Source organism: Merops nubicus, unplaced genomic scaffold (assembly GCF_000691845.1).
Source record: "Merops nubicus isolate BGI_N331 unplaced genomic scaffold, ASM69184v1 scaffold21035, whole genome shotgun sequence".
In the NCBI taxonomy this organism is placed as follows: domain Eukaryota; kingdom Metazoa; phylum Chordata; class Aves; order Coraciiformes; family Meropidae; genus Merops; species Merops nubicus.
The window spans coordinates 1-21991 of NW_008611866.1; the positions used below are offsets into that span (position 1 = coordinate 1).

General features: G+C 43.3%; 1 protein-coding gene across 1 annotated transcript in view; it reads right to left on the reverse strand.

The window, feature by feature from the left end:
* Window positions 1-4850: 4850 nt before the first annotated feature.
* Window positions 4851-21991, reverse strand: part of RGS6 (regulator of G-protein signaling 6) — a gene marked incomplete at its 5' end in the record, with an annotated part of 23530 nt that continues 6389 nt past the window's right edge. The window contains 8 exons of the mRNA XM_008941376.1: window positions 4851-4980; window positions 8211-8321; window positions 12437-12498; window positions 13268-13366; window positions 14718-14792; window positions 15317-15398; window positions 18112-18188; window positions 21641-21705. Of these exons, the coding sequence (XP_008939624.1) occupies window positions 4851-4980; window positions 8211-8321; window positions 12437-12498; window positions 13268-13366; window positions 14718-14792; window positions 15317-15398; window positions 18112-18188; window positions 21641-21705 (701 nt within the window). The remainder of the gene's footprint in view (window positions 4981-8210; window positions 8322-12436; window positions 12499-13267; window positions 13367-14717; window positions 14793-15316; window positions 15399-18111; window positions 18189-21640; window positions 21706-21991) is intronic.

A 21991-nucleotide genomic window follows, 5' to 3' on the forward strand; every position in this document is an offset into this window, starting at 1 on the left:
CCCTCAAACTTCAGCCGTGAGGGGTCCTCTAAGACAATAAACACTTTCTGCAGGTAAAATTCTCAGCCAGATAACTCCATTTTCAACCTAGATTCATAACAACGCACAGAACGCCTGCACTCGTGCACTGCAAGTGTCACAGCACACTCCTATAAAGCCTCATGTGTTCTCTGTTGAGGTCTCCAAACAGGTGTGCAGTCTCCTTTCCCTCCAGATAAAATTCCCGTGTCCCATATTCCCACTTAGTTGTTTCTCTTTCCAGCCCACGCACTTTGAAGTTGGGGGGAAAAAAAAAATCAATCCACCAGTTAAATGAACATCTCGGCAATCTTGAGACGTCTCGGGAGATTTCCAGGTTATAAAAAATGTATAACAACTCTCTGTTGGCTTTTTTTTTTTTTTTTTTAAATGGAAGTTTGGCATTTTGTCTGATATATTTTGGGTACTTCAAAAATCAACAGAGTCAAAACAAATCCTAGATGAAAGCTAACAACAGAAAGGAGAAAGAAAAGAAAGCAAGAAAAAGAGTTAAAAACAGAGAGGAAAATACCCAACTGACTGGCTTTTCGGGCTCTCACATAAATAATGGACAGCTAGTAAATAAATAAGTTACAGGGCTCAGCCGAGCCCAGGGGACTGGTGGACATGATCCTGCAAGTTTATTAGAACACAGAAACACAGCTGGAAGGAGACCTGGGAGGTCACCGAGTCTAGTCTGCTGCTATCTCTGGCTGTGCCTCACTCAAGACCCCCACTGGGACCAATTTTTCTTAGCTAGGAAGACATAGAAATTACCCCACCACAGTCAACCCTGTGATTTGGGACTTGCACCACTGGGTATAAGAGCAGAATTTGGCCCCCTTGCTGTACCACCGAGTTACATTCATTTCAAGGCATTCTCAACTGAACACTTGATGAAATCTCTTTTCTGGCACTACCAGGAATTTCTAGGTTTTCCAGCATTCAGTTTCTCAGATCTGCCTTCAGGACAACACAGTGGCCTACAGGACTCCTGCCAGTGTTAATGAAGATCACACTGACATTCCCAAGAGAGAATACATCCCTGCTGCGACAGTTCCCACATCTCCGTTAATGGGAGGAGAGTCCTTAAAGAGATATCCATAAATGTAATTTTCTGGCAAGGTGGTAGATGCTGTGCCCTAGAAAGTTCCTTACAGCTTCCCAGGATTTGTGTGGGATGAATCTCACTTAACTGTAGGTACCTACCATGCACTGTCACCTAAATCAGTCTCTCCAGATTTACAGATAGCAGAAAGAGATGGGCATTTTACAGTGTAATTTAGGTGGTTTTAGTTGTTTTCCTTTCTACCACACACCCTTAATGAGACTTCAACAGTTTTTTCTGCCACATCTGAACCCTAGAAGAGCCACCTTCTGCTCTCTAGCACCACTGCTAGCAGTCCATGTTTTCTTCATTAATATTTCTGCCTTTACATCCTGTTGTTATTTAAAGCTTTAAGCAGGCTTGGTAATACTGATCCAGTATTAGATAATAATGATACCACATAAGCCAATACCATGGTAACGATACCATAAGAATGATAGCAATATTCCTAAATTAACTAATAATGACACCAAAGGCCTCCAAAAAGGATGCAGGATTTAACCTCTCTACCTCAGCCCATTGATTTGCAGCCTTCCTTTGCTACAAACTTGCTCAAGATCAGAGAGAACACACATCATCAGGAGGAGCAGCTCCGACTGACCAAGGAAGGTCCATGCTTGCCTTCTCATAAGGAAATTTTCTGCATTGGTTTGAGTAGGATGAACATGGGAGACAGCCACAAGTCATAAAACCTGCTGGATTTCATTAGTGCAACCCCAGATACAGAATCATAGCATCGTTTTGGTTGGAAGAGACCTTCAAGATCAAGTCCAACTGTTAACCCAGCACTGACAAGTCCACCATTACACCATGTACCTCAGCACCAAATCTACACGTCTTTCAAGCCCCTCCAGAGATGGTAACTCCATCACTTCCCTGGGCAGCCTGTTCCAGTGCTTGACAACCCCTGGAACAACTTGAGGCTGTTTCCTCTTGTCCCACTGCTTGTTACCTGGGAGAAGAGCCCAACCCCCTCTCACTACAATCTCCTTTCAGGTAGTTGTAGAGAGTGAGAAGGTCTCCCCCTGACTCTCCTTTTCTCCTGACTATACCATCCCAGTTCCCTCAGCTGCTCCTCAAAAGACTTGTTCTTTAGACCCTTCACCAGCTTTGTTGCCCTTCTCCAGACCTGCTCCAGCACTTCAGTGTCCTTCTCACAGTGAGGGCCCCAAAACTGAACACAGTATTCAAGGTGCGACCTCAGCAGTGCCAAGTTACAGAGGAACAATCACTCCCCTACTCCTGCAATATTTGAGAAAACCCATTTGAGGAGTATTTCAACACAGTATATTAATGTTGCACCTCATTCCTACAATTTAATTGCAAGTGAGCACCACTGTACCTAAGTACAGTAAGGATATGCAAGATCAGTACCTATTCAGCAATAAATATCAAGCTCATTTAGGTAATTCAGGAACCCCTCCTTGTTTATCTTACAAGTTAACTTTCAGGTTTTTAAAAACAACAAACAGAAAAGTGTGCTGTCTTTTCACTGTTTTGCTGCTGGCATGCTTTCTGTATTCCTCCTTGGACAGGTAAATCTGATGGTCTAATGAAGGCACATTCTGGGGAATTTCCCTTTCAGATCTCACAGGCTAGAAGGCTGCACTGAAGTGGCAATTATTCACATGCTTTAATAATGGATTTGATATTCTAAGTGAAAAAAAAAAAACAAACAAAACACAAACTCAAAGGCTGTGCAAACAAGTTCTTAGCTCGTGTGAACTACGAACACCACCAAACCTGCTCACCACCAGCAAAGGCCCAAACCCAAGGGACTGCACACTCAGTTGGTGACACATTTCCTCACCCTGGGAGCAGGGATGGTTCTGCCAGTGGAAGTGCAAGATCCCTGGCCATCTCTGCCAACAATCACTGGGCCTACTGGAATAGGAGTGCCCCAGAGAAAGCTCGTGAACTGGTCCCCACACCCATCCGTGTGCTGAGATAGCTCCAGAGCACCACAATAAAACTGCTGCAGTGTAATTTGGACTGCCTAAAAAAGCTGTTTTCAATACCACCATGTCTAGGGCAGTGAAATTACATTACAGATGGATCCTTCTGTGTCTCCAGGACTAATCAGGAAAAGGAGCAGGTGAGGACCACTTCAGCTATCTGTGAAGTGCCTTTGACCTGCTGTACCCCAGTTAAGGATCAAGACTGAGGATCCCACACCTGGGTACAAGAGCACAGACTGGCACCCTGACAGCAACTGAAACCCTCACCTTCAGCACAGGCTGGTGGCTGCAGCCTGCCCTGCTGCTAACCACCATCTTCCTGCTTCTGCACAAATGGGTGAATGCAGCAGTAAATTTGGCTGTTGTCACGTGCAGCCTCAGCCATGGAGAATGAACCTCGACCTGCTCAGGCTGCCTCTCTGGCTAGCATTGGCCCTCTCCTGTTTTATTTAGACTTTGCAACACCAAGCAAGGAAGCTAGCATTTAAATGTCTGCTGTCCTGAACACAAATCCCAGTGTTTGCCCCAGCCCAGTTTCAAGCATAAACCTGGGAACCCAAATTTCTCAGAGCTCACTAGCTGTTCCATGGACCTCACCCTCTCCACAACAGGAGAGCTGCTTTCCCCAAAATGAACTTCAGAGTTAGGGTTGGAATTAAAAGTTAAGATTCAAGACAAATACGATAAAACCTGTGGCTATATCCTGATTGATGACAGGACAAGCAGGGGACTTGGATCCTTGCTATGCAGACAGGGCTGTGGAGTCTTGGGGTCTATGGAGGATATCTAGCTAGACTTCTCATTTTCTGTCAGTGTGAGAAGATACCTGTTATCAGTAAGGGAAAATGGCTTAATACTTTAGTTCTGGGGTACACAGGGGTGACTCATGAATCTTAAGGCACTGCGTGTAGCAATTAGTTTTGCAGCTGGAAGGGCTGAAGAGACAGATGTCCTCTTTGAAGGACTGCTACCCCAGAATGAAGCATGCTGTTGGCACTTCCAGTATCTTTTCATCAATTCTGCAATGAGTCTGTACCTGGGAGCGATGTACTAGGGCCAGAGATTTGATTTAGAACAGGATTATGGACAAGGCCAGAGGAGCTGGATCTTCTAGGGAAAGGTTTTGCCTTCATCTAGTGTTGGTTTACCAAAAAAAGGCAACTTATTACTGTTGCCTATTCCTGCTTTAGTTGAAGTAGCAGAATTGTGCACAATAGATGTAGTATCACATGGGTGTCTACATAAAGTTTCATAACAGAAGTTTAGTCTTCTTCAGAACATGAGGAGCCAGGTACTCCGAATCTCCACACAGAGAGTGCTACTAAGGTGAGAGTCAAGCTGTCAAATAGTTTGGAGGTGCCAGAATTAAAAGTAGCTGCTGCAAACCTGATTTGATGAGTGCCAGTACTGCAATGATATCTAACCACTTGTCTGCCATACTGTTTCCCTAACATGACCCCTGCCACAAATACCCATGTCAATCTTATATATTGTTAGGGGGCTTAGCAGCAATATGTTGTGCCTCATCACACTACTACAACTCTGCAAGCCTTTGCATTTGATACTTAACAAGACTGGCTCCAGGAAACACTGTTCCTGAGATTACTTACAGAGTTCTAGTACAGGCATCCACAGCAGTGTGATGGGCCAAACCCTGCCATTCTCATCTCCATTCAAATGAGTGATTTTTAGTTCAAGACAGACTGTTTCACCTATGCAAGAGAGTGGGATTGGCCCCGTTCACTTAGTTCAAGTCAAAAAAGGTTTCACCTGAGGTTTTCTGAGCTGAATTCAGATTCCAGGAAACGAAGGAACTGGTCTCGTCCTACGGGGTCCTTCAGCACCTCATCCATGGAGAAACCCCATCTCTTCACACGCTGCTGACTGGGTTCTTTGCTGTTTGGAGAGAGGAAGGAAAAAACAGATGGAATGTGCATTTCTGCCTGCTGTCTGAGCAGCTGCTGCTGTTTCTGCTAAGCAGTAAAGGGAGGAAGATAATCAGATGAGGAGATAGTGTTTTTTTCTCAGGATTTTGCAGAAATACAAGTTAGCAAATAATATACAAAAAGAAGCTATAAAGACCCTTAGAAAGGGTCATCATTAAAGCAACTCCACTATCTATGGGCTATGTACACAGTAAAATGAGAGAGACAGTGAATGATATGATTTTCAGAGCAATTTCTGGTAGATTTACTGTGAAAAACAGCATACATGTAAAGAACAGCATAAAATACTCAAATGATTATTCAGTAGGCACTTCTTATACATCTACTCAAATGTATCTTAGGATTTCTTATGTGTCAAAGCAGAAATTTCCCTGGGCTCTGCTGGTGAGCTCCAGAACATCTCCTGTGTCCCACACAGTGCTGGCTGGTCACTTGGAACCAGCTTCAGATTTTCAGTTCCACATTTGCATTAAAAAAGCAGTTTCACTAAGAAGCAGGGCAGACAAGATTTCTAAAAATGATTACTGGTTTGTGGTCTGTTTTTTTTCAGTGCCTCTGATTTTTGGATGCCTAAAGTCTTGGAAGACTAAATGGCATCTCCTTCCTTCCATGATAATCAGACTCTTATTTTGTATCTCAGCTGGGACACTGAGATGCACAGGCACTCAAAATCACTAACAACCTCTCTCCTAAATTATTTCTTAATACAACCTCACTTACATAAGCCGTTGTTTGAATTGCCAGACATGTTGCAGAGGTGCCTATGGGGAGAGGCAGTGCCTGGGAATCACAACGAGGATCCTACCAGACAGCCCGCATCAGAGCGTACTCCAGGCTCACAAAGTGTTTGAAAGCTCCTGGTGTGATGGCGTCACACTATGAGACAACCATTAAAACAGAGCCCAGCTGCTCACACTTGTGACAGCAGAGCCATTGTTAACAGTACATATCTATTAAACCACATGTCTGGTCGTGTCCACAGTGATCCCTAATCCCGGAGCCCTAGGGGACAGTGGCGATCTGTGTCGAAGACAAATAAGCCAAAGGGGTAAATAAAATGCCCGCTTTCATTTCCTCTTGGTGTAGAGACTAAGCAAAACTGATGGGCATGTCCTCACTCAAAGTGCAGAGCAGCTGGGATGGCTCCTCCTGGACTGACCCGGGAGCAGACTCCAGCCTACCTGCTAGGTGAGCCAGCAGAACACGGGGGCATGGAACCCATGCTGGTGCAGAGCTTTGCACGACCTAAGCTCAGGGAATTTCCTGCTGGATCCAGAGATCTGTAGCTGCTCTTCTTGCCACTGCACAATGTTCTAGCAGGGATGAAAAGGCCAAAGTGCTGTCTAAAACTGAAGGCTTTGCATGGCGAGTCCTTGGTGCCGTAAGGGATGAACTGCAGTGGCACAGGGCTGCCCAACTCAGCAGCTGGCCCTGCCATTAGAAGGGAGAGGTTCTTTGTTTTCCTGAGCAAGGGCTCTGCTCTCCTAACAGAAGAAACAGCTCTGCAGGCAACACAAGGGCTACAGCAGCTCTCGGGGATCATTTAATTATTCATGCAAGTTGCAACTAGATGCAGATGCAGTGAGTTCTCTTACAATAGAGAATAAAATGGAAATACAGAGTTGTTTGTTCTTCCATCTCCCTACAATACAACTTCCTCTTTTTCATCAGCAGGAGAATCCCCTTCCTTAACTCTGAAATCATAGCAGAAGACAGGCATTTATTTTACATGCCTACAGAGGCCATGACATCAGGTTAATTGTTTTCTTCAGGGACACAGACAGCTTTTCTGGGATTTGCAGCTGCCTTACCAGATGCAGAAATAATGGATGCCTGGATTACCTTGTGGGTGGGGATTCCTCCAGAGAAGGATTTTGCAGAGGCTGTATCTGGTTCTAGCCCTGCTAGGGAGGATGGAAAAGGAGGAGGGATGCTAGGGAGGGAGAAAATGCCTAAAAAGGAAATGCAAAATAGTAAATTTATGTGATGAGGGACAAAGATTAGGGAACTAATTTATTTTTTTGACTGTCCTGGTTTGAGCTAGAACAGAACTAATTCTGTTTAGTGATTTTACTTTTCAGCTCATTCACTTCTCAGTATCTCCACTTTCTGAAGTTAATGACATTTTTGTAGACAGTGTTTGCTCCTAGCAGTGGTAATGCTCAATGTTTAGAGTTACTAGCAAGGATTGGCATGTGTAGAAAAGTCCTTGCTTATACCCGCTCCTGTGCAGACCAAGGTCACTGCTAAATCTTGTGTACCACGCTGGGGGTGCAGAAAGTAAGAGGTCACACCCATGGGGAGGAGTAGACAGGATAGGTGACCCTAAAATGACCAGTGGGGAATTCCATCCCACATATGCCATATTCATTCTAAAGCTAAAGGATCATGAGGGTCAAGCTCTCTTCAATATCTGGTGTCCAAGGAGGACTTCAATATCTGGTGTCCATTCTGCTTCCAATGCCAATCCATGCACTCCTGAACCCAGTTCCTGTCTGCCACTGAGTCCAGCCTGGGACTTCCCCAGTGCCTGCTCCACAGCATCAGTGGTGACACAACTGCTATCAGGGGGGGTTGGGTTCAATACTGGTTTTGTATATACTTGTAATACATTTAATTTTATTATTTTCATTAAAGCTGTTTTAGCGCGAGTTTCCAAACTGTGCATGTCTCTCCCTTATTCCCTTTCTCTTCCCCTTTGGGAAGAGAGAGGGGTTAACAGAGAGCATCTATCATCATCTAGTGGCCAGCTCTGCCTAACCCTTGACAGTGACTACCAGAAAAGCAGGTGAAAACATCTTTCATGTCCCAGACCACATGGCTTTTAAATGGGGAAATAACTTGCCCTTTTCCTGATGATTCACTATGAATTAACTTTCTTAGGCTGGTAGCATCTTAAACTTTACATTATTATTCAAGAACAGACAGGATTAGATTTGGCATTCTCTTTTCAAAGATTTGCTGAAGTGAACTCCCAGTTCAGCTTTGGTGTTGAACCACAGCAGCTAAACACTAGAAGCTGCTCAGCACCTGCAGTAGATGGCCACAGGATGGGAGTAGTGAAGGTGATACTTTAGCTATGTACTTGTATTTTGTAAAGTTAGACATCCAAATTCCTGTTCAAACAAGGCAGTGGGAAGAGGATACAAAATGAATGGCAAGACAACTACCAATTCTTACCTCATTTCAATGTCCCACAAAGCTGCATCATCACTTATCCAGGGATTGGAAGGCTCAGCAGGAGTTATGAAGGGGTCGTATTCCACATACTGCTCTGTGTAGGCTATTAAACTGACAGGTAGAAAAAAGAAGAAAAGAAAAAAAAAAAATCAGGGCCTGAATGCTCATTCCCATGTCAGAGAGGTAGGGCTTTTCTTTTTCTTTTATTTTGTGCTGCTCTTTATTTCTGTAGGGATTAGTCAGCTTCTCAGCAACCCCAGGAGTCCCTTTTCCCACAGTGCATGGAAGGACTTCTCTGCAAACACCCACCAGTTCACTGCAGTATTTTCCTCAGGCTCATCTCTCTGGAGATGGCCACAAAAAGCCCAATGAGGCAACAACAGGATTGCTGTGGTAGGACAGCTATGGGATGGCTCTGAAGCACATGTCCTCTTCATCTGCTGCATGTTGCCTCTTGCCCTTCTGTGTTTTGCAGCCTTTTGCACCCACTTATGAGTAACTCATCTAAACAGGGTCATGTGCTGGGGCTAAGAATACCCTTAAATCTTTGGAGGACCACAGTCCTGAGCATCAAAGCTTCGGGCTATTGATAATTTTTTTGTTACACTGGTACAATATTTAGTCTAATGGCACTGTTGTAAAACATTTCAACAACAGTTCACAATAATTAACTCAGAATGTAGTAAATTATATGCATATTGGAAAAACATCAGGCCTTTCTACTGGCTTGCTTCATGAAGAGTAAGGTAAGATGTACAGCCTCTAATCCTCACCAGGATAAGATTCAAAGAGCTTCCTGGGAAAAGGACCCGGTCTGCTTGACTAAGCAATTCAGGAATTCCACTGGGGCTGGGGCTAGGGGCCCATTTTTACAAAAGAAAGACAGCATATATGAAATAAATCAAAAGAAGTTTGTCCTAGTCTATACTGGAAATACTCTAAGGCACTTTTTAATTTTTTTCCCTGTGTCTGCCAAGTAATTAACTAAGTTAATTGAGTCTCATCTTACTGAACAACTAATCTACTTGCACTGCGATTGTCCATGCTAAACTTTACCTCTGGTCTTCCACATCTCCAAAAGGCAAGAGAATGAAAAGACCCTGTGAAACAAAGGGTCACAAAAGGCAGAAAGTTTCCCTGACCTGGTCTACAGTAATTATTTCTTTTTGTTTGTCCTAGCTCTTATCACGAGGCATTAAAATCATACACTTTTGTAACCACAGCAGGTTCCCACTGCCCCTCAGGGCACTCAGGGCTGTCTCATCTCATTTCATTAATTACATTTCATGACTGCTGTGGGTCAAGGGTTGGAGGAGGGAGCAGCGTCCAATTTCAGAGAACAGAAGCAATCCCCAAGACATCAATGAAGGAGAGGGTTGGGTAAAAAAAACAAACAAAAAAACAAACAACAAAAACCACCACAACAAAAAGGATCAATCAGGAGATATCTCCTGTGAAGCTTGAACTGCTCCTAATAAAATAATAAGAAGGCATCAGAGGTGCTAGTACAAGTACTAACACAACTAAAAGGGGGAAAAAAATTAAATGAAACAAGGGGGAATTGCTAAACACATTTTGCTGATTCAGTATAATGACAGCAATGGAATCATTGCCTCATTGTCTGAAGGAGTCTACAGGCAGGGCACTCCCAAGGGAGAGCTCTTCTGTCAGAATGCAAACCTGGGCTTTTGCCCTTTCTGATGATGCACTGTAGCTCTGGTAGAGGAGGTGGTGGGAAGAGTTCACTCAAGGGTGCAGAGCCTGCCTTGAGAACTCAGCTGCCTCTCAGTCAGTGGGCTCTGCAGAGCCTTCACAGGAGCTTTGAGGAGCTGAGAGGACAGCATCTAGGGAGCTGAGATTGCTTCTGGTAGGAAGATGCTCTGGTTTTCCCCGGCCATTTCTGTGATGCCACATGGAGTGGGACTGCACTAATGCTGCACAATGATGCAGTCAGGGAAAACAGCAGGCAGAATATATTGGTAATTTTGCTCAACAGTTCTCAAATCTCATTGCCAAATTCTAAACCTGACAGTACACAAGTCCTAAGTGGGGAGAAAGAATGTGGAAGAAAGGAGAAGAAAACTGTAGGAAACTGTTCCCAGGGTGCCTGGAGCAGCTAAGGGATTCTCACAGCTAGTGCAGATTGGCTTCTGGAAGGAGAACAGGGAGGAGAGGGAAGACAATCTTCAGTAGTAGGCATTTATTTCATGGGAACTGGGGATAACCTTTTCTGGGAGCCTTTCCTCTTCTGCTGGACAAGGGCTATTCCACAGAGTAGCATGCATTCATGGGGAATGTGATTGGTCTATCACTATTAAAATAATTTATATCTTATTCTCATAACAGATGAGGCAGCAGTTTAGATAACAAATGAGACATCATCCCCTGCCTTATTTGCTCATTATTTCCCTTGTCCTGCCTGAAAGTGCCTTTGTGCTATACTGAAAAAATGGCAGGTAGTGATGCTCTCAGGCTTGGCTGTAAGAAGGAGCGCACCAAGATGCCATCTCCTGCACTCTGACCTGCCACACTGTCACTTAACAAATTCTGAAAGCAGGAGCCAGCCTGAAAAGTGACTTACTAATAACAGCACCTCCTCATGCAGCAGATTTGTTCCTGGCATTCGTATTCAGCATTTTACATCAGACTTTCAGCCCATGTAGGTTTTTACTTCAGGCAGTTGTTCAGCACAGGTCATCCACGTTCATTCCTCCTCATCTACCCCCACCCTTGCCAAGCCACTGGACTCAGTTTCTCTACTTCCCTCCCACCTGCTCCATGACCCTCCACAACCAGGCTGCAATTCCCATCACTCTCCACACCAAGTCCCCAGGACCCTCCAAGCTCTTTCAAACCAGGAAATTTTTATGTACAGTTTTACCAAAAACTAAGTTGTTTTTTTGTTTGGCACTGACAATGTTACATTTATAAGCTCAGTAGCTCCTTAGGAACTTGAAAAACAGGTGTGTTATGTGGACAGCACTGGATGTTCACAAGTGAATGAGTTTTACTGAGTCCATCTTACTGAATCGATACCTACCTAGAAAAAAATCAACCAAAATAGATCTGCTTGCTTGTAAATTATCAGCCTGGAAATTATTATTGTCCCAGTAGATTAAGGTCATTGTAAGTAAATCCAGTAAAAAAAAAAAAAAAAAAGACATTTTCTGGTACAGAAAAAAAAAAAAAAAATATCTTCTTAAGAAAAAAGAACCAGAAAGCCTAAAACATAAACATGAATGTGCTCATTTCTGTTATACAATATAGTGCACGCAGGATTTCAGGAAGCCTATGAATATTTTCTATTTAATTGGATAAATTTTTATTTTAATTGTTAAATTTTATGAGCCAAGAGGAACTTACTTAGGGACTCTTGTCATTTAATCTGCCCAGTTTAGTACACACATGCTAATTACAGGTGCAGGCACTGCAAAGCTCATGCCATAGGGTAAGCTGGCTTTAATTTGCTTAAATAAAAATTCCCTTATTATTTCTCTATGAGGCACCAGCCCTTACCACATCTCTCATGTTCAACACAGTTTTGCCACAAAAGTGGTGTTACTGAAGTGTGGCTGATTCCTACATTTGTCTCAGTGATTCCCCTGGAAATGTACATAACTTACAAGTATCTAAGTAATGGAGCTGTCATTCTAAATCACATTTGAGCTTGTTCTCTATCGGTTTATACTTTCCTACCAGAACTAAATATTCTGCAAGTCAAAATATGCCCTGATTTGCCTCTATGAGGAATCCACCTCTTAAAACATTGCCTTGGGTAGTCCAGGTACAACCCCAGTATTTTCCATAGGGTTTCATTTGTATAAGTGGGAGCAGAAACTGTCCCTGCAACCCCAATATGAATATGGACATGAACACCTCGTGCAACAAGAGAAATGCAGAGATGTCTCCAAAGCTGTGCCAGACTCACAAGGGATAAGTACTGAGAGTTCAGCCACAAAGGAAAAAGGGTATTTTCAAGTAGAATGAAATGACTTTTCTGTAAATAAACTCTAGGGTCATGAAGAAGTGGAAAACAAAAGCATTGCAAGGGTCCTTTCTTTCATGAATCATATTTCTTTTGCTTTTATAACAGCATCCTCGGTTTTCACCTGTTTTTCACAGGATGGGGGCCAGCCTTTGTGCCTTCCTGCCCCACTCTCTGCTTCTGGAAATGCCAAACTGGAGATGGGGAAAGAACGGGATACGACACAAACAGGGACACTCACCTTTCTGCTACTTTGGACATCTTTAAACAATGTCTCTCTATCTGCATGTTCAGAAAAGTTATCTGGGGAGAGAGACGACAAGGACATTAGCAATCCATGAGCTCTACAGCATGCATTGATCATACCCCAATACACTATTGATTTCTCTTTCCAAAGAGCTTCAAAAGGAAATGGGACCCTTCCCTAGGCATTAGAAGAAGCTTATTAACTGCTTCCAACAGGAGTCTCCATTTCCTATGGCAAAGCCCCAGGGGAAGCTTCAGAAGACATAATTAAAAGTAGGAAAGGCACATATTTGAGGCTGAGGTTTCTAGACTGCTCAGGGTGCAATATGATCCCCTTTTTACACCACACTCCTCTCTTCCATTTCCCTGACTGGCAACACAAGACCAATAATGGGTTTACAGCACATTTGCACTCTGCTATGAACTAGTTCTTCACAGTACTCTGCAGCCTACACTGCCTACGATGGAAACAGCTCCAGAAACTTAGTGTTCAGATTTAGTTCAGAAACCACCCTAAAACTGGCTGCCTAAGAAACATGTTTAAAGCTGCCTTTACTAAAACGCCGACCTAGCAACTCCTGCCTGTACTTCAGTGAGTGCTGCTTGTTGCAGGAAGTAATTCTGAGGGAGAGACAACTGCACTGCTCAGTGAACATATGTATGTATCTCTAAATACTTAATACTTTACATAAAGCATGTGAGGATCAAGGACAGGTAAAGCATATAATTGGTTTTGCTGGTAACTCAGTAACTTTAACGCTGCTTTTTTTGGTGACTTTTTTTTGACAGCAGTTCTCAGAAGAGTTGTCATACAGCACCTACTTACTTGTTTCCGAAAATCCTCCTTTGTAGTTTTGCGTACAGGCTGGGAGGGCACATGCACAGGGCTCTGGGGCTGAGACTCCTCTGTAACCCCATACACTGACTGTGAGGAACCAACCAACAGACAGACAGAAGAGATTAAGGCATTTTTCTCTGTTATGCAATGAGGAAAAGTGCAGTATGCAAAGCAGTAAAGTAACAAGCCAGCAATTTCCTACTGTTTATATCAACGCAGGTCAGTATCATTCAGCCTGGAGCAAAATGTACAGATCAGTCCATGCTTGCAGATGCCTGCACTTGGAAGGTCTGCAGGTATGTTAAGAGTTTCTTTTAAATGTTAAAATGCAGCTGATGATGTTTAGGAGCTCTGAAGGCTCTGTATGCCAAAGCTTGCAGGATGAACACTGACAGGTCACTGTGGTGAACCTATGGATTAAGAAAAGACTAGAACCTAATCCTATGCCATTTTCTTTTTTACTTGGTTTAATTTCTTGTTGTACAACTACACACTGAAGAAAGTGCTTAACCAGGTGCCAGTGGGTAAAGTTCATGTGAACCCCTCTAAACAAAAACCTGCAGGCTGACATGTAGCCATCTGTTTTCAGGATAGAGACCTGCACTGAAAGTAATATCTGTTATCCCTTCATTTAGTGCTTTTGCTTTTTGTTTGAGATTCATAAGAGACATGTGAATAGCTCTGCTGCAATTTCACTACCAATGAAAGTTCAGGAGTCTGCTTTCCCCCCCAAAATGGGTAATAAGCGACAGGATGAGAGGAAATGACCTCAAGTTGTGCCAGGGCAGGTTTCGGTTGGATATTAGGAAAAATTTCTTCACTGGAAGATTTGTCAAGCCCTGTAACAAGCTGCCCAGGGAAGCAGTGGAGTCACCATCCCTGGAGGGATTTAAAACACGTGTAGATGAGGTGCTCAGGGACATGGTTTAGTGGTGGACTTGGCAATGTTGGGTTAACGGTTGGACTCCATGACTTCAAGGGTCTTTTCCAACCTGAATGATTCTTTGATACCATACCACATAAGAGCTAAAACATTCTGGAAGTCACTCAACTTGCTAATGATCCAGCCTTTGAAATGACCAAGGCAGGTAAAGAGCTCTGAAAAATCTGTGCCTAAATAGTTTCTTGTAATGGGATCTAGGTACTTTTGCCAATTGCTTTTAACATAGGAGTGAAGAGCCAGCAGGCATCTGGGCCATGAAGCTCCTTAATGCTCTCCTCAGCTGTGTCAGTCACCCAGCCTGCACCACTCTGCTGGTGAAAGGGGAACAGTAAATTCACAGATAAGAACAAAATGGGACTGATATTTGCAATACACCATTTTTTTGCTTCCTGTTGGGAAACTGATATACTGCAGGTGTCAAGCATGATTTGAAAAAACAAACAAATAAAGCATCAAAGCCCCCCAAAACCCACAAAACCAGGAACTCAGACTGACCTTTTTCACTTTCTGTGGGTTTTTCATACGACGACACTTTCTAATGTCCATTTCTGTGGTGTTCACACAGCCTGGCTGAAAAGAGATGGCAACAGCGTTACTCCTCTGTTCATAGACTTCATGCTATCTTACCTTTATAAATATATACAATTAGATCTCCTCCAAAATTATTTCCTGCAGTTTGTGTCCCATAAAATAGCCTTGATAAACAAGAGACTGCATATACCCAAAGTTGGCATCTCAGCATTCAATCCATTTACTCATAACTTTGGCACCAAAAGGAAACATCTCAGCTAAGATGGGAGCTTTTTCTAGGAAGTCTGAGCCAAACTGGATAAAAGCTGCTTTGATTTCACATGTACAATAAATAATATTCAAAATTTCACATTCATCATTTATTTCCAAACCAATAGTTCTGTGCATGCACAAGCCTAAAATGTCTAAAGTGATCTGTAGACATCTTGATGTGTTTTGAACTGTGAGGAAAATCCCACATGGTGACTTTCAAGACAATGTCTTTGTGCATGCCACAGTGTTTACTAGTATTAAAATTTTCCTGTCAAACCCTGGAAGGTCTCATAATTCAAAAAGAGCTTTACCACAGGCCTGTGCACATCCCAGAATGCTCTTTCCTGACTGTCCAAAATCTTTCTTTCTGTTTTATCCTTTTTCCTGTCGATTCTGTAAACAAAAGCAGAAGCATACATGAGTCAATAAACAAGTAGTGTTTGCTTCTTTGTTATGGTTCCTAGCTGGGCTTTTAACACAATGACAAAAAAATTCAGAAATCTACTTTTTTTTTTGTACAGAAATGTCACAATCCCACTTACAAGGCCATGTGCCACAAACAAAATATCACTACTTCAGTAGTGTCAAAAGAGATTTTCCTATGATGGTGGAAAATTTATTTTAACATCTGCTTTTTCATCTGGTGAGAAAAACAACCTTTCCTGATACTCTGCTCCCAAATCCTGATTTGTCAGGCTGGGGAATTTCACGTTTGGCTTTGGGTCTGTCAGGAGACCCACTGGGACCTCTTCACTCTAGGTGAAGCTCTTAGCCGGTGCTGGATGAAGGGCCACCTCAGAGGGTCCTGTTGCACTTTGGTGCCCTAGAAACACTGCTGGTATGACCACAGATTGTGAAGGGGCAGCTATTCCAGGTGCTTCCAGCAGAAACAGCACAAGCAGCACTTGAGGCATCCTTGTTAGGGCTTGGCCCACCTGCCCTGTGCATGCCAGCACTCACCCAAGAGACGTGCAGCTGGGCCAGCACAACTGCAGCTCAATCATTTCAGCCCTGATGCAGCCAATGTGTCAACTCACTCAAAGCACACAGATCAAAGGCCACCAGAAGTTGTTCAAAGCCACCTGTCTCTCAGCAGCATTGAGCAATGTGTGTCTGGTCCCTCACTCCCATGCTCAGCTCTACACACGAGCACAGCAAAGTCACTGCTGGCTTGCAAGATGTCACCTGCAGAGACACTGGATGAGGCACAGGAGAGGAGGAACCACTTTTGCCTCTAGAACAGGATTGAAAAGCTGACAGTGGCCCTGTGCTGGTTCCCACGCTGCTGTCACACAGGAAAATCAAAGCAGTAAGGAAAAAAAAACATGCAGGTTGGGATTTCTGACCATCAGGTTCTCCCCTATCCTGTTTTGGTCTGGTTGGTTGGTTGGGGTTTTTTTTTTGCCTGGTTGGTTGGTTTTGGAGAGTCAGTGATCCTTGGCTAAGTCTGTGCTAGAAATGTACCAAGGGGATAGAAAACAGGGGACTGAAACTCCAGTTTCTGAACACTCCTGCCCACAAAAAGACCAAGTCCTCCAGAGTTCAGTATCACTCTCTGAACATCCCCCCCTGCAAGGCTGAGATGAGAAACCAGCTCTGCACAGGCTCTGTCCCCACCAGCAGACAGCAGTCGCTGCACTACACTAAAAAGCAAGCACAGACACCCAGCCCCAAAACTCTCTTTTCTTAGTGAACCCTTCATGCCTGGCCAAAGGCAAAGTTTTCTGTCAGCCTCACACCATACACAAACTGAAGGGACTCTTTGGAGGCTCCATGAAATGTCTTCATGGGTGCTTTGTGTTGAACCCAGGTGCTCAGCTCAGATCTCCAAACTTACTGATAATTCGATATTTCACATTTTAAACTATGAAGACAACATAATTAGGTGCTCTGTGGCTGCAGTTCCCAAATAATGTAGACACAACAATGGAAATCCTGTGTGCAAACAAAGATTTGGAAGGCAAAAGCAGGAGGGAAGTTTTCAGGTATTTTTGGTTTGTTTTCCTTTATAGTTGGTTTGGGGCTCTGAACTACACTGTGAATTCCAGCCCTATTGTATTGGAAACCTGAAGACTGAACCATCACATGAACTGGGAAAAAGAAGCTGAAACTAGCCAGCAAAAACAAAAGTTCTAAGTGGCCTGTCCATGCTTAAATTTCAAAGAAAACTGAATGCAGAAAATATGAGTAAGCAACAGTGATCATGTCAAGAATCTGATATTTACATTTCTTTCTCAGGTAATAATTGCACGCTGTGGACAGAATGCAGAATTTTGTTTTAACATCATTTTTTTGTTTTCTTTTGTTTCCATCTGGGCAATAAAGCTCTAAGTAACTGAAAGCACAATTGCTAATCCAACTTCTAATTTTCTCTGCCAAACAGAAGGCTGGTATTTTGGTGAGGAAAAAATCCCTTAATTGTCTTGTAAATTAAAGGATAATCACCATGTACTTAAATAATGCATAATTACAACATTATTAAGTAAAGAATTAATCAAAATTCCAAAGAGTTACTCAGAGATAGAGGTATACACCTCAGCCACACCCTCAAAAAAATTATGTTCCTTAACATTTTAGCATCTAATGCTGAAATGGTAAATTCCTTCCAGTGGTGCAGAGCATCAGTACCAATGTCCTCATATGCCATCTTCACCAACCTTTCCGTTTTATTGGTGACAAATACATGCACACAATGGACACGGAGGGTTTTAGGCTCTAATTTATAGGATTCCAGTCAACAAACTCTGGACCATACTCATTCGGCAGCGATAATGAAAACATGCTCACGAGGGAAGATGAGGAAAAAAATGTAGATTTCAATTATGGGCAAGAATGGGCAAGAGAACTCCTGAAGCTCCCATGATGAATTCAGGCTCAGGAGCTACTGGCCAACATTTCTACGTACGGATAATTAAATCCCTCTTTCAGATTCTAGCGCAAATCTTCAGAATTGGCTCTCTGTTGTTTCTAGCCTGCTGGTGAATAAAATTCACCAACACCTGAGTTTAGCTGCAGCAAAGACTTTGACAGAGATTTATCTGTGCAGAATCCCCTTCCCTTCAGAGCTGTAAATACTGTTGCAGTTCAGTGCTCCAGGATTACTCACTTCACTTGGGCCTCAGCTTGCATGAAGATGAATTCCCACTTTCTTGCAAATGCTCTCTGAAGTCTTGCTAAGTTTTCCTGACAAAAGATGAAAACAGTAAGAACAATTAATCCCTGTAATTATAACAATGGCTTAAGAGCACAGTTAAGATGGCAGGTGTTTATTCCTTTTTCTTTTTGTTTTTTTTAAGCTGGAAAACTCAAGACACAGAAGTCAGTGTTGGTTTCCAGTGAACTATCTTGCAGGCAAAGTGAGACTGTACCACATCATTTTGGGCTGCAGCCCCACAGCTGCAGCCAAGAGGGCCCTGTCAGGAAGAAGTAATGGACTGTGATGAAGACAGCCTGAGGTCTGCTACAAAAATAATGATGGGCTTGTTCCCAAAAGATAACTCTGGGAAGCTTTGCGAGGCTGACAGCTTTCACGTCTGACAGCAGATGGCTGCCACACTCACGTTTCCCTCTCATCCCCACTTTCCCTTCCTCCCCCCCCCACTCTCTTCTCTCCAGGCTTTTGCTAAGGTGCAAAGCCCGAGCATCCCTTGCTGTGCTCAGCACTGGTCACCGTGGAGAGCATCAGGCAGCTGCACAGCACTGCAGGCTGGGGACTGCCAGCATGACTCACAAAAGGAAATAGCTTGTTTGCCTGAACAATGAACAGCCCTAGCTGCGAAGACTGGGACCAGATGCAGCCTTGCTCTACAGCTGAAGAAAGAGCTCTGCTCCAGATCCATTACAGAGAGTGTCATGACCATTTGGAGGTGGATGAGGCTTCACCACAAGATCAAATGTGGACACGGCCAGAATTTCAGGCTCCAATGGCACCCAGAAGTCACATATCTGCACCCACCCTGATAAGGAGGCCTGAGAGAGGACTGAACTGATGCTCTTCTCTCTTATCACTGGTTCAACTGTTGCAAATTTTCACTGAAAATTAACATTACTAGTTCTACTGCTGTTCTTTTTATACCTATTCCCTTTATTTCAAGGAAGTGCTTAGAGTGCATGCATATCAATGCTAGAAGAAATCTTCTTATTATTTAAACTCTTGTATAACACAAGGCATAAAGCCTGGCCCTGTTACCACCAAGTCCGTGTAAGCATTTCAGCCTATATACACAGAGGAAAACAGTTAAGCAAATGGTTTACAGCTGTACTGAGCTGTGATGATTTCCTTAACTGCGGCTGCAAGGAAGAACTACTTGTAATTATCTGCCAAAACAATTTTTTGTGGGTTTCTTTTTCTAATTTATTTTGGTTTAAATTATGTTCACATGTGCCCTCTGGAGTAAATATGCTGAAGCCAATGAAACGCCACCAACTGAAGCAATATTTGAATCGTGCTTGTGTTTGGCCAATTATAAACAAAATTGAATGCAATTATGCAAGCTTAATTGTATCATCAAGACCCCTGCTCTACTGGTATAAACCGGGGGAGAAGGGTTATTGATGAACGCTGCAAGCAGAACCTAAAAATGAGAAGCTGTCCCCCTGAGAGGCTCTGTAAAGATTCTCTTTGGAAACTCCAGGTCAATGCTGATGCCTACGGAGCAGCATTCTCACGCTGCACCTCCAAAAATGGGTACTAAATGCACAGAGCTCCTTCCCACTCCTGTAAGCCTGCTTCTCTCACTCATGCTTAGCTTACATCTCCATTGCTGGATCTGCTTCAGCTCCCATAATGACTAGGAAGAGACGGTGCCATCCTTATCTGATTGTCTCTAATTAAGAGACCAAAGTTTGAATGCAGAAGTAACCTCTAATTGTGCAATGCAATATTCACAAGAAAAATGAGAGACTGCCAAGATCTAATTATTTGCCATCACTGGAGCATTGCTGCTCTCAGTAGACATCGAAGTGCAAAAGTAGTTAGCCAGAGCCTCGCTGCGTGTGTGGGGGAGTGTGCGCCTTGCTGAACAGCCTTTTGTTGCTTTATGATAGATCTTTAGAGTGCTTCCAGTTAATTGGTTGGCTATGAGCAACTTTAATGGTTTTAATAATGAAATCAGCAATATGCAGAAGAGAAAACTCAGCAAAAGGATGTGTATGTGCAGGCAGATTATTATATTCCTTCCTTTATGCCTGTACGTCAAGATTAGAACTCCTGGGAACTCTGGACGCATTCCCAGGGTGGACTAGGTATGTTGTGATTTTTGCTTGCTCTTCACTGAAAGGATCAAATGGCATTTGCATATATCCACATGCACAAAAGTCCCAAAATCTAGAAGGAAAAAGTCCATTCTTAGAAAACCCCCTAAAATACATGCAGTATCAATGTTTTCATTGTAATATACATGAACACAGAAGAATCAGCTAGAATCAGCTTTGGAAAGAAAACCTCCAGTGAAAAACCTCATGTTTGAAATTCAGCTGTTACACTGTTAAGCTAGTCAACAAAAAAAGTCAATATGATAGAAAGACAAGTTCAGCTGGTCAGAGTGTTACACTGCTGGTATTCAAAGAAACTCACACCAGCCCTGTCTCTCCTGTCTCCATCTTCCCACTCCTCTCCACCCAAACCCAGCACAAACCGTAGCCACAGTTGGGGATGTTTTTATGGATAATAATTTCATAACAGAAAACATGCCCTGAATAAGCTTAAGCAATAGGTTTTTGTATGGCACACTGAAAACAGTCCAAGTCTGACATCTGAAAACTTTCTTAACTAGATGTGTCATCAGAAGTTTAATTGCCCAATAATGCATCTGAAAATCCATCATCTCCATGTGTTACTAACCGCTATATAAACCAGGAATCGTTAACTGGAAACAGAAAACCAAGGTAAGCTTCTGTGTAATGAGCACTGTGTCCAGTTCTGGGCTCCTCAGTTCAAGAGAGACAGGGAACTATTGAAGAGAATCCAGCAAAGGGCTACAAAGAAGATGAGGGGACTGGAGCCTCTCTCTTATGAGGAAAGGCTGAGAGACCTGCAGTGGTCTAGCCTGGAGAAGAGAAGAAGTAGAGACGATCTTATCAAAGTTTATCAATATCTAAAGGGCCAGACTCTTTTCAGGGGTGCCCAGTGATAGGGCAAGGGGTAATGGGCACAACCTGGAACAGAGGAAGTTCCACCTAAACATAAGGAAAAACTTCTTTATTTTGAGGATGACGGAGCGCTGGAACAGGCTGCCCAGAGAGGTTGTGGAGTCTCCTTCTCCAGAGGCTTTCAAAATCCACTCGGACGTGTTCCTGTGCAACCTGCTCTAGGTGAAGCTACTTTAGGAGAGGGGTTGGAATAGATGATCCCCAGAGGTTCCTTCTAACCCCTAGCAGCCTATGATTCTGCAGTTTGCCCCAATCTGAAGGGCTGGCTGTGCAGCAGACGCTTTCATTTGAGACACCACTAAGCCAGGGATGTTCCCCAGTCACATTCCTGATATTGTCTCCAGATCAACCTTCACACAAATCTGACAACTAAAAAAGAAACCACAGTAAAGGCTGACCCCAAAGTACAAAAAGGCAACATTCAATGGGCAAGCAAAGCCCTCCCCACAGTCCCCAGCTTTAAACTCTAGCAGCAGTGTACCTACGGCTTCATAATCCGCCAGCTCCAGCCTGGCTTTGTTCTGCATGGTCCTCTTGCAAAGGTAGATGGCTAAAGGGAGAAACAGAATGGAAAACAATTACAGAAAGATTATTAGTACTAGGTCTGAAAAAAGAAACAAGTGGTCCATGCACTGTTCTCATCAGAAAGCAACGTGAGGCAAAGAACAAGCGGGCTGAATACCCAGCTGACATTATCCACCAGTAATCTCAGGGGCCTTAAACATCTGGGACATCTCATTTAAAAGTGCTGAGAGTAGATGCCAGGACCTAACAAGACGTCTGAGAAAGCACAATTGCTTCTGGAGCTGGTAAAAGATAGAGCATTAGCAACCTCT